The sequence below is a fragment of the Diaphorina citri genome, unplaced genomic scaffold (genome assembly GCF_000475195.1).
Source record: "Diaphorina citri unplaced genomic scaffold, Diaci psyllid genome assembly version 1.1 scaffold3374, whole genome shotgun sequence".
Lineage (NCBI taxonomy): Eukaryota > Metazoa > Arthropoda > Insecta > Hemiptera > Psyllidae > Diaphorina > Diaphorina citri.
The window spans coordinates 8,973-22,346 of NW_007380783.1; the positions used below are offsets into that span (position 1 = coordinate 8,973).

The 13,374-nt window shown below is 41.8% G+C and overlaps 1 protein-coding gene across 1 annotated transcript in view; it reads left to right on the forward strand.

Annotated features, from left to right (window-relative positions):
• Positions 1-8,873: 8,873 nt before the first annotated feature.
• Positions 8,874-13,374, forward strand: part of LOC103520259 (transmembrane and TPR repeat-containing protein 3-like) — a gene marked incomplete at its 3' end in the record, with an annotated part of 10,793 nt that continues 6,292 nt past the window's right edge. The window contains exons 1-2 of the mRNA XM_008485351.1: positions 8,874-8,909; positions 9,429-9,610. Coding sequence (XP_008483573.1) covers positions 8,874-8,909; positions 9,429-9,610 — 218 coding nt within the window. The remainder of the gene's footprint in view (positions 8,910-9,428; positions 9,611-13,374) is intronic.

The window sequence follows — 13,374 nt, forward strand, 5'->3', positions numbered from 1 at the left end:
CTTTTCATTAGAACGGCAAATAAAAATTGAATTTTCGACCTTTTAAAGTTACTTTTTCGGAGTTTTGACCTCAGATTTGGATTTTTCACAACTTTTTACGTAGGAATCGACCTTTTATTAATAATATTTTCCCAATTGCAACTCCTCCATTAGAGAAGAGTATTTTTGAAAGTTGGAAGAATACCTACTCTATCCTGGAGATTTAAAGAAAGAAACCTCTGTTTGGTAAGACCTATCCTATGAGTATAGCTTCCTTATATCCAGAGCTTAACAAAGCTAATTATATCCATAATTCGACTCTCGACTTGGGATTAACAAACATCTTCACCCCCTGATAAAACCTCTCCTTGGTAAATCCACCCTGTATGTACATATCTCCCATCACACCTATGTGACTGTGTGTGTGTTGTAGCTGGAGTATTTCCCTCTCCTATAGGAAGAACAACATGTCCTCAGCATAACTTTCCAACTGGCAGCAAGAAGTGTTCTGAAGAAATGCGATAGACAAAGACATTGTGTTGTAGTATGTCCCCTTGAAATGAGACAATACGTCCCATGCATGGTATAGGTGCTGTAAAACGGGTTCCTGACTATAGGGTGTAAAATGGGTTCCTGACTATTGGGTGTAAAATGGGTTCCTGACTGTAGGGTGTAAAATGGGTTCCTGACTATAGGGTGTAAAATGGGTTACTGACTATAGGGTGTAAAATGGGTTCCTGACTATAGGGTTCTTGGCTCCATTTTCTATTCACGGCCCTGCCGTGGAAAGAAAGAGGAACGTTACAGGAGGGAAAGGGTAGGTAAGAGGTAGGGGAGGGGAAAGGAGAGGAGAGGGGGAAGGGTTAGGTGAAAGTGAAAAAGGTGGGCGGATTTTTTTTACCCGCTGAAATATTAATCAGTTGAGTTGCACCTGTGATAGTTCACACGGGGTTGTATTAGGAAGTTATATAGGGAAGAGAGGAGGTGGGAGGAATTTTGAAAGAGGATGAGGAAGAGAAGGAGGAGAAGGAGGAGGAGGAGAAGTAGACCTATATTAGGAAGTTAGAGAAGAAAGGAGATGTTAGGAACTTTGGAAAGAGAAGGAGGAGGAGGAGGAGGAGAAGGAGGAGGAGAAGGAGGAGGAGAAGTAGACCTATCTTAGGAAGTTAGAGAAGAGAGGAGGTGTCAGGAACTTTGGAAAGAGAAGGAGGAAGTGTAAGGAACTTGGGAAAGAGAATGAGGAGGTGTAAAGAACTTTAGAAAGAGGAGGAGGAGGAGAAAAAGGAGGGGGAAGGAGAAGTAGACTTGTATTAGGAAGATAGAGATGAGAGGAGCTGTAAAGAACTTTGGAAAGAGGAGGAGAAGCAAGGGGGGAGGAGAATAGGCGGGAAGAGGAGAGAGAGGTGGGAGGAGGTAGCTGAAGCTGCATCAGACATCATCAGAAAAGTCAACCAACTCTGACTTTCTATCCTCAAAAGTACTTTTTATCTGTAGTCATGATAAAAATGGGGCACGGTTAGTCCAGTGGTAACGCGCTTGCTTGCCATGCAGAAGGTCCCGGGTTCGAATCCCACCATCGACAAGTTTCAAGATAATGAATGGGACATTACCAGGGTGGTTCTCTATTAATATCCAATTTCAACTCTTCAGAGTCTTTAGGTAGGTAACCAACACTTTTGGAACTCTAGATTTAAAGCGATGAAAAGTGTCTCAGAAAAAATGTTCATTTATTGACCTGAAAAAAATAGAGGGAAAGAGAGAGAGAAGAGAAAGGGGGGAAAGAGAAAGAGAGAAAGAAAGAGAAGTGTGTGTGTAAGAGAGGGAAAGAGAAAGAAAGAGAAAAGAGAGAGAGACAGAGAGATTGAGAGAAGAGAGAGACAGAAATAAAGGTAGAAAGAGAGAGACAAGTTTGATAGCTGTCATAAAATTGAAACGAAAAAGTTAATAGTATTTTCGACTGCATCAGACATCATCAGAAAAGTCAACCAACTCTGACTTTCTATCCTCAAAAGTGCTTTTCATCTGTAGACACTTTTTCAAACGTACCTTTCTATCCTGAAAAGTACAAAAGTACTCAAAGGGATATCTTTGCTCTTACAAACAGAAATATACGTGACAAACAGAATCGAGCGTGTGTACCAGAGCATCCAAAAGACATTCTGGGTTGGACATTGTCTGAAGTAGGATTATTAGTGCCTTCGAGCTAACTTGTGTCATTAGACTTAATGAAATCGTATTGTTTTGTTCCCAAGGTGTATCGTGTTGATCCAGCACCTAAATGGGGAGTATTGTGCCTCTTCTCGCCCATCTGATGAGAGGCATACTACGGGACAGAGAGATTGAGAGAAGAGAGAGAGAAAGAAATAAAGGTATAAAGAGAGAGACAAGTTTGATAGCTGTCATAAAATTGAAACGAAAAAGTTAATAGTACTTTCGACTGCATCAGACATCATCAGAAAAGTCAACCAACTCTGACTTTCTATCCTCAAAAGTACTTTTTAAAAAAAGACACTTTTTCAAACGTACCTTTCTATCCTGAAAAGTACAAAAGTACTCAAAGGGATATCTTTGTACTTACATACAGAAATATACGTGATAAACAGAATCTTTGTACTTGCATACAGAAATATACTTACGTGATAAACAGAATCGAGCGTGTGTACCAGAGCATCCAAAAGACATTCTGGGTTGGAAATTGTCTGAAGGAGGATTATTAGTGCCTTCGAGCTAACTTGTGTCATTAGACTTAATGAAATCGTATTGTTTTGTTCCCAAGGTGTTTTTGGAAAGAGGAGGAGGAGGTGGAAGAGGAAGAGGAAGAGAGAGAAGGAAGGAGGACGAGCAGAAAGAGGAATAAGTTAGAGGAGAGAGAGGAGGTGTGAGGAACTTTGGAAGAAGAGGAAAGTGCAAGGAACTTTTGGAGGAGGAGGAGGAGAACATGGAAGAGAAAGAGGAGGGGAAATGGAGTTGAGGTGATACCAGGAAGAGTTCAAAGTTCATAATAATGGTGGATGTGCCTATCCTATACCCTAAAACTCAATTTGGTTCTGTAATCTGTATATTTCTGTTATATTTTCTTTCAAAACCAAACCACCCGTAGGTATCATTTTTTTTTCTTCTTCTTCTTCTTCTTCTTCTTTTTCTTCTTCTTGCCCATACACTTGACACTCCCACATTTTTTTCTATATGGGAGAGAGAGAGAGGGGGAAGAAAGAGATAGAGTTAGAGGAGACAGAAAAGCAGAAGAAAAAAAAGAGAGAAAGAAATAAAGGAAGGGAGAGCCAGACAGCAAAAATACAAAAACTGAAATGAAAATAGAAGGTCAAAATTAATAAAGAAGAGAAAAATAATTAATAAAGAAGGAAAAGATGATGGTAGGTAGAAAATATGAAAGGTCCGGGTGTTGTAGAGAGACAAAAGTCACTCAGCCGAGTTATTCTTAATGAAAAACGAAACATCTCTAAACAAAAGATGTCGCGCTAAGACATCATCGAGGCATCAAGCTTTTAATCAACTCATTTCAGTGGAAATTCAAGTAATTTCAGTGGAAATTCAACTCATTTCAGTGGGAATCCAACTCATTTCAGTGGAAATCCAAGTCATTTTGCTGGAAACGTTGCGTTTGGCTCAGGACCTGGGGTAGCTTCTTGTCTTCCACTTTTTCTTTATCTGCTTTAAGCTTCACTTGTCTTTGCCTTCTTTTATGCTTGCGTTTCTTTTCGCCCGTTCTTTGTCTCTTCATTCTCCGTCTTCCTTTAGTCATTATCACCGAGATGTATTCTAGGAAGTGGAGTTTGAGTTTATCTAGGAAGTAGGAGGTAGGAGGTATTCTAGAGTGTTGTTTCAGTGAGAAGACTAAGAAGTCTACAGGGAAAAGACTGGATGAGAAGATTGTGAAGGTAAGAGGACGGTGAGACTTTTGTTATACGAGTTCTGACGAGGGAAGTGTCTGTTGTCTCTTCTATCTTCTTATCCGACGACGTTTTGTGGTTGATATTTCCTACACCATCAAGAAGAGTGGTTTTCCAACACTAGGAAAACTACTTTTCAACGTTATTTATGTCTCTTTTGATTCGATTGTATCAGTATGCAAATTCAGAGTAATTTACCAGTTTGCGAAACACTGTGTGAGGGCAGGTTTCAATTTGACACAGGAAAACGGTCCAGGAATATTTCTTTTTCTTCTTAATCATACTTAAACGAAAATCATTATTACTCTCTCTCCCTCCCTCCCTTCTCCTCCTCTCCTCTCCCTCTCTCTCTCCCTCTCTCTCTCTCCCTCTCTCCCTTCTTCTCCTCCTCTCTCTCTCCCTTCTTCTACTCCTCTCTCTCTCTCCTTCCCCTAGATCCGAAGTCTACGACTACACCACTGAGATTGGTGATATCCACGAATAGAAATGACAAAACAAAATGGAGACAAATAGAACGTACGCAAAACATATGGAAGAAGGGAAGAAGAAACTTGAGAGGAAAAAGAATAGGAGAAGGTAAAGAAGGAGAGAGAAAGAAAAACATGAAGGAGGAGAAATCGTAGGAAAGATGATAATATGGTCTTGGAAAACACAGGTTCAATTTTCCATGAGACAAATGAAGGAGAAGAGAGAAAGGAAGAGAAGGAAAGACAAAGAGGGGAAACAAAAAGGGATAGGAGAGAGAGAGAGAAAGGAGTAGGAGAGAGAGAGCGTATGATAAGAAGATTATGTGAAACAATCAAGATAGATAAAAGCTAGAGGAAGGAGAGAGAAAGAGACAAGCACTTTATTTCCTCTCTCTCTCTCTCTCTCTCTCTCTCTCTCTCTTTGTCACTCTGACAGATATTTAGGGAACGGGAGAAATTAAATTGATGAGTAAGAGTGAGATAGGAACTAGGGAGAGAGAGAGAGAGAGAGAGAGAGAGAGATTACTGAAGAGCTTTGATAAAAATTCGCACTTAGGTAGTATGTTCAAGTACATACCTCCATGGATATTTATCGCCTTAAATGTACCAAAAAAAGAGACCTTTGATTGTTCTAAGAATCTTCGATTTCGGCCTCGGTATTGATTCAAAACCTACACCTCGGCTGGAATTGAACCCGCGGCCTCCTGTTTACCAGGCGAGCTCCTCCACTACACTATACCGAGGCAGACACAGAGAGATCAAATAGAGTGTAATAGCGAGAAGGAGGGAGAGAGAGAGAGAAAGAGAGAGATAGAGAGAGAGAAAGAGAGAGAGAGAAAGAGAGAGAGAGAGAGAGAGAGAGATGTAAATAAAATGCGACAGAATTCTATGAAACTTTGAACAGGGCTATCTTCTATCCTTATCTATTATTCACTTGTGTGTCAGTCTAGTTAGATTGGAGGGTAGCACTCCTGCCTTGTAAGTGCTAGGTCGCGGGTTTGATTCTCGCCCGGGACGAACTTTATACCTAAACAGATTAAGGTTTTTGTTTTAAGAGGTTTGACAGAGGGAACTGTAACTGCTATGGTCTTATCGTCCCGAAATCGAAGAGAGAAGGAAGACAGAATAGGAGAAAGCCAGCCGTTCCGAGAACGAACATCATCCCATCAGGATAAAATCCGCCCCGGGTGGGAATCGAACCCGCGGCCTAGCGCTTACAAGGCAGACGCACTACCAACTAAGCTAACTAGGCTGGCGATTAAGGTTTGAACTGCTGACAAAAAGGGACTTCTCAGTCCTACGTTGGCAGTATAAATAAGATATTTGTAATGGTTCGTTCTCGGAACAGCTGGCTTTCTTCTATCTTGTCTTTCTTCCCTCTGAGCTCTTTTGGGACCCTGAGCTAACTAGGCCAGCCTAAGTTAGCTTAGCTGGTCGCGCGTCTGCCTTGTAAGTGTAAGGGCGCGGGTTTAATTCCCGCGCCTTGGCGGATTTTATCCTGAAGAGACAAGGTTCGTTCTCGGAACGGCTGGTTTTCTCCTATCCTGTCTATCCCTTGTCTCTTCGATTTCGGGACGATAAGACCTTAGCAGTTCCAGTGTCCTCTATCAAACCTGACTAGGCCAGCCTAAGTTAGCTTAGCTGGTAGCGCATCTGCCTTGTAAGTGTTAGGGCGCGGGTTTAATTCCCGCGCGTTGGCGGATTTTATCCTGAAGAGACAAGGTTCGTTCTCGGAACGGCTGGTTTTCTCCTATCCTATCTATCCCTTGTCTCTTCGATTTCGGGACGATAAGACCTTAGCAGTTCCAGTGTCCTCTATCAAACCTCTTTTTTTTTAAACAAACAAACAAATCTAACAGTTCCTGTCTCCTGTTTGTGTTTCCAGTGGCGTGTACCTGACATTGTATCTCTCATGATGCGATGGATATTCTGGTATGCTCATCGGAGCATCAATGTTAAGCAACGGTGGTTGTGGTAAGTTCCTAGCCCGGGTGAAAATTAGATATGGCAGCCAGCGAGTTGTGGTTTTTGAGGTTGTAGGTGAAAATGTTCAATCAAATGTTCCAACTATCTCACCTAGCCATCAGAGGCCTTTGTCTGGGCGAGAAATATCAGGGCCGAAAATTGGGTACGAAAGAAGGAGACTAAAAGTTACAGGCACATTCCGCCCGCACATTGATTTGATAGAGGGAACTGTAACAAGGAGAGAAAGAAAGCCAGCCGTTCCGAGAATGAACTTCATCTGTTTGAAGTTCGCCCCGGGCTTTAATCGAACCCGCGACCTAGCGCTTACAAGGCAGGCACGCTACCCTCCAAACTAACTAGGCAATTCTTTTTTTTTTTAATGATTTCACATTACCTACACCATTAAATTAAATTTTGTTTTGAGTACTTATAGATTATTTTCCAGGATTTATTATTGAGTCCCCCTTTGGGTCTTTGTTTTGTCCAGCCCTGATGGTGACCGGAGTTTGAGAGAAATTCTCTCCTGGAAAAGCTTTTGTTTAGAGATGTTTCGTTTTTCATTAAGAATAACTCGGCTGAGTGACTTTTGTCTCTCTACAACACCCGGACCTTTCATATTTCTACCTACCATCATCTTTTCCTTGCTTTATTAATTATTTTTCTCTTCTTTATTAATTTTGACCTTCTATTTTCATTTCAGTTTTTGTATTTTTGCTGTCTGGCTCTCCCTTCCAGTGTTGCCAATATACGTACGTTTTACCCATCCCGTTTTGTCCGAGTTTAATAACAGTGTTGTCAGAACACTCTAACAATGGAGGTCTTATCGTCCCCATCTCGAAGAGAAAAGGAGGGAGATAATAGGAGAAAGCCGGCCATCCCGAGAACGAACTTTATCTATTTAGGATAAAATGCGCGCCGGGCGGGAATCGAACCCGCGACCTAGCACTTACAAGGCAGGCGAGCTGCCCCTCCAAGTTAACTAGGCTGGCTTGGTAACCCTTTGAAACCTGAATAATTCAGTGAATTTATTAATAATTTCTTGCTAACAGGCAGTTAGACAGTTTTCTATTCCAACCCCACTTGAGGGGGAAAAGAGCAGAAGATATTAATTGGCATTTTTTATTGAGGCTATTAACCCTAATGACAGCTGTAATTATCTACTTTTGTGATCATCTATTAATAATTTCTTGCTAACAGGCAGTTAGACAGTTTTCTATTCCAACCCCATTTGAGGGGGAAAAGAGCAGAAGATATTAATTGGCATTTTTTATTGAGGCTATTAACCCTAATGACAGCTGTAATTATCTACTTTTGTGGCCATTTAACATGCATAATGTATTAAGTATCTAAAAAAACATGTCACGAACATCACGGGTTAATTAAATAAATTATTATTATTATCATTATAAATATTACTATCTAACACGTTACATATTTCCTCACATAAACTTGGTGTGTATTTACAGCAAGCGTTTTTAAACACGGAATTTTTTCCAACATTCCCGCTGTTTTTCATAATATTTATTCTAGGTGAATTTTAATATTTATTCCAGGTGAATTTATACATGTTGTTAACTTTCTCTTTGTCCTAACTACCTAATACTACCGGGGGTAATAGGACTGTATAGTCTCATCCAGGCAGTCTTAAGGTGGATTTCCACCAACGCGACCTCTGTCGTGCGACAAAATCGAGCGACAATGTCGCGCGACGTGACCTGTTTTCACTTGCAACATTTGTCGCGCGATGTGACCTGTTAAAAATTAAAGCACTCCCCGACAAAATCGCGCGACATTTGTCGCGCGACGTGACCTGTTTCCACTTGCTATTAAAAAATATTTTAATTTATTTTTTTTCAAGCTGTGTATTCAACGTGATATAATAGGGTGATGAAAATTATTAAAAAAAAAAATAAAATTTCATTAAAATTAAAGCACTCCCACTCATAATAAAAAACAAACTAAAATGAAGAGTCGCGCGACACGTTTCCACTGGCATTGCTACGCGACATTCCTTTGATCCGGACCGACTTTCATCGGATAGAAGTCGCATGGTCGCACGACTTTTTTTCGTGTCGCGCGACACGTTTCCACTATGAGAGTCGCGCGAAAAAAATCGCGTTGGTGAAAACCCACCTTTATAAAGGTGGATTTCCACCAACGCGACCTCTGTCGTGCGACAAAATCGCGCGACAATGTCGCGCGACGTCACCTGTTTTCACTTGCAACATTTGTCGCGCGATGTGACCTGTTAAAAATTAAAGCACTCCCACTCATAATAAGGAACAAACTAAAATGAAGAGTCGCGCGACACGTTTCCACTGGCATTGCTACGCGACATTCCTTTGATCCGGACCGACTTTCATCGGATAGAAGTCGCATGGTCGCACGACTTTTTTTCGTGTCGCGCGACACGTTTCCACTAAGCGATTTTTGCCGCGCGACAGGGTCGCGCGGCAAAAGTCGCGTTGGTGGAAATCCACCTTAAGACTACCCAAAGTACATAGGTAGTTTATAAAAGTCACTAATGAACTTCTAACTAAAGGAAATAGCCATGCAATCCCGTCATTATCCATCTAACAATTATGATGTCACTGCTTGAGAAGTCCATTATTATTTTCTGCAAATTGGCAATGAAGTGATTTGGCGTTGTTCTCACTGTATTATTCTGTATTGTAACCATTAGCTGTCAAACTATTTTGACTTGGCGGGGCGTAGCGCTCCTTAACAACATCAAGCAAGGATCTTCTGCAGGCAAAAGCTTTACCAAAAGAGTTATCGTGCTTTTACTTTTTCATTTGTCAGGGTTGGATGTCAATATTAGCGAGTTTTTGCAACCAAAATTAGCGTCCCTTTAACTAAACTCCAATTTTGGTTGCAAAAACTCTCTAATAAGTTTTGGTCAAGATATTCTCACAAACTAAATCAACAACGAAAAGAAAAATGGTTCGTTCTCGGAACGGCTGGTTTTCTCCTATCCTGTCTATCCCTTGTCTCTTCGATTTCGGGACGATAAGACCTTAGCAGTTCCAGTGTCCTCTATCAAACCTCTTTTTTTTTAAACAAACAAACAAATCTAACAGTTCCTGTCTCCTGTTTGTGTTTCCAGTGGCGTGTACCTGACATTGTATCTCTCATGATGCGATGGATATTGAATAGGAAACCAGTGTCTACCTCTGCTAGTTGGAACCGCTACGCCACTAGGAGGTTGCTGTCCCTGTTATCCTGCACTGTGCTGCTACTGGTGGCCAGACTGCACATTATGGGCGCCAAGCTACCTGTCTTTACGAGGTAAGAACCAATCAATCCATTCAAACCAAATCTTACGAGGTAAGAACCAATCAAAATCAATCAAATCGGGAATTCATTTGTGTTAAATCAGAGCCTTCTCACTTTTGTGGATATCACAGCATTACTAAAAGTGCCTCCTTTGCAATCAATTTCCATATTCAATAATCTGTTTACAATGGTAATGCCGCCATTGGTCGCTATTTGATTAAAGTAGCTACTCAGTGGTCCTCACGAGGATGAGTGCACCCCGAACTCCAAGCACAGAGGCGAAAAAAAATCGACCCCGCCGGCAATCGAAGCCGGGACCTCCTTCGATTTTTAATCATTTATTTAACTAAATGTTTGGGTTCTTTCTAATTTATTTAAAATTTAACCCCACGAGCACAAAAAGCATTCATTTAGGTTTGACATGTTCCACGAAAGTTGTGACATGCCATTGTCATAACACAAAGTACAGGTAAAGCTTAGTGTATGTCATCTCGGTAAAGTTCTATAATCTACCATCACGTTAGTTCTAATATATTTTAGACCGGATAATGGATTAGGCCCAAACTTTTCCACCTGGGAGGCTTAGAAGTTTTGCTTCATTTACCTCTTCTCTTACTTTTGCTCTACCTCATCCTCCTGTCTCTTCCTTTCCTCTCTACCTTCTCATCTTCTTTCTTCTCTTTCTCCTCCTCCTTTACCTTTTTAGCCTCCTCCGCTCTTTGTCGTATTTCTCCTCCTTCTCTTTTTCTTCCTCTTCTTCCTTCCCCAGTTTGAACTTTTTCCAACAAGTTTCATATTAAATGACATTTTCTCTCCCAAATTTCCCCTAGTAAGCCGGGCCATGTCTCTCCCCCCCTCTCTCTCTCTCTCTCTCTCCATCCTTCTCTATCCCTTCATCCTCTTTGAAGAACTTTTCTCTGAGTTTCACAATATATGACATCCCTTCCCCTTCCTCCTCCTCCCCCCTCCCCTCCCAGTATTAATCCCTCTGATATGAGAAGGTAGGTAGGTATTTAGGAGAGAAAGTGGGTAGGTAGGTATAGAGGAGGAGGGAGGGGGGTATGTAGGTATGGGAGGAAGGAGGAGAGAGAAGGAGATAGATATATCAAAAAGAAAAACAACCATTGAACTGCCGAAAATGGGGAATTGGGCCTTTATCCCTCTCTTTTCTCTCTCCAGTCTCCCTGTTCTCTCTCTCCATCATTCTCCTCTCACTCTCTCCTTCCTCTTTCTTTGTCTCTTCCCCTTGTTCTTTGCTCTTTCCCTCTGTCTCCTCCTCTGCCTTTCTTCCTCCTCTCTCCTTTCCCTTTTTCTCCTCTATCTCTCCTTGTCTTTTTTATCCCTCATCCCCCTTAGAAATGTCGGAAAAGGAGTGTGTCCAGTTAGCACGACTGAGTTGTATTCAAACTTTGTGAAATATGAATCCGCTTATAAAAAACTAACATGCTACCTACCTACTTACAGACTTACAGAATACAGAGTACATGACCCACGAGTCATCTACCTACCCCTACTTACAGATTACTGATCAGAATCTGCAATTTCAATCTGCAAAAGGGGCCAAAGCTACACTCAGGATACAGCTGATGTTAAGTATGCATATGGCCGTGGCGTGGAGAATCAAGCTTTATAGGATTTTCAGTCCTTATATTCAGTTGGATTCAGTTAGTGTGGTATCCCAAGTCGTCAGGACGTTTCTAAGAGAAACACAAACCTCCAGATTCAAACTATTGTTTGTTCATAACGTTCATAGGACGAGGTTTCTCTCTATCTTGTTTACCCGCCTCCCGACATGAACATCACCCACCCAGCCTGATTGAAGTGCTTTTTGCCAGCCCAAGATGTCGTGCCCAGATGGTTCATACCCAGAATAAAATCTGACGTCACATTCACCTCCACCTCTTCGCGTACAGAAAAACATAACAAACAACTTTTTCACAGCGTGGGATTGAAAATGGGAATGCGAGTCGAACAACCGTCTCGTGGAACAAAGCCACCAGGGTTCGCATTTTTAACCAAACTCTCCGTCTAGCTAAAAAAATCCCTCTACTATTTCCCCTTTCCCTGAGTTCCAGACTAACGGCACTTTAGCCCCAGTAATATTTCATTACAAAAGATAATAGAAAAAGTAAAGGGGAGAGGAGAGGGAGGAACTGAGGGAAAAAAGAAAAACTAAAGAGGTACTGTCAACTGTAAGTTACATAAAATATTTCCTTTATTTTAACCAGAGGGGCATCATCTCCGGGGGAGAAGGCAGGGAAAAGAACTGTCCATAGAAAGAGGTCGGAATGAAGAGGGATAAAAAGGGAAATTACGGTACCTTACAGAGAGGGCGTGGGGAAGAAGGAAAAACAATCCCCCCACCTAATTGTAGCAAAGCTTTGTACATTAAATTTAATTGAATGGGTAAACAAAGATAGAAAAGTATGGCCTGGAAACTACTACATCACTCCGATGCTTATGGCCTTCAACTTCCGCTCAAATCAAAGATCGGAAATAAATAAAGTAGCAGTTGAGTGAAGAGCTTCTTCAGGAGAACCATTGCGACCTGAGTAACCTTCCTAATAGTTCAGCGACAAATTGCACGTCGAATCACGGGCAACCCTCATCAAGTTATAAAAAGGCCTTACCTACGGCTGTCGTTGTAATGAGAAGAATAAAAGTATTATCTTAACTTTAGGGCGAGTTTTTTCCCACATAGATACGGATAGCGATTCATCGGAGAGTAGTCTACCTGCTCTTCATCCGCCAGGCGTTTACATGCGTGCAAATGTTGGGCGCCCTAGGGCGGTAAACAGATTAGGACGCGGAAGGTCGAGAGTTTAGGGCGTGAACGCAAACATTCCCGTAAATATCAATAAATGAGAGGATTGGGGGCGGCCACAGAGTTGTAAGCATAAAAGCATGACCTAAACTTCATTAACTATATGGCAATAGGTGGTATTGACATGTTTAACTATATGTTCCAAATTCACAATTTCCAAAAGTGGAGGTTAGTACTCTGTTCGATTCAGGTAGTGAATGATATTTTAGTAAGTGTTTTCGTGCTCACTCTAGTTGTCGTTGCACTTCGTGAGCTGAAAGGTCTACCGGAAACGGAAGCCATTCTATTTTCTAATGGCTGGTAACGGATTACTGGCGGATGGAGTCTGGCGGACTGTTGGGATCTAGAGTGTCTGTATACTAAATTCCAGTCCTGACTGAGATGTCCACGAATAACGTCGTCGGAACTTTCTTACTCTGAGATAAGAGTATAGAACTCCTTAGCGCCAGAGCTACGAATAAAGCGTTCTATTATCGTTTCCCAACTGTCTAAACGTTCAGACAGTTGGAGTTTAGTCCGTATTCGTTTCTCCCTATGTGATGTGCTCTTTGGCTGATGGTCACCTAGATCACTCTTGAGTCCCACGGACATCTAAAGATATTTTTCCAAATAAGCCTGCATCACAATGTGGAAGCAAACACATAAGTACCTAGGTAGTTAGGCCTGTTAGACGATATAGGTCGTGCGAACTTCTGACACGCCCTAACGTCCTAGCGCTTTATTCCACGCCATGCGCCCTAGCAGTTCGTGACCGCTCTTCCTCTGTGTATGAAGGTGCTAAATCCACGACCCAGTTGTGCTCTTGTGGTCTTCATTGGGCAAACCTTTATAAAACGTTAGCTTTTTGCTCATGTTTAAAAAACAGGCTACCCACCCTAAGCTTGGGCCCTGGAACGACCGTACCGTTTCGTCCGCGCAATGGTGAACCTGCGTTTGGCACTGGTGGCACGTA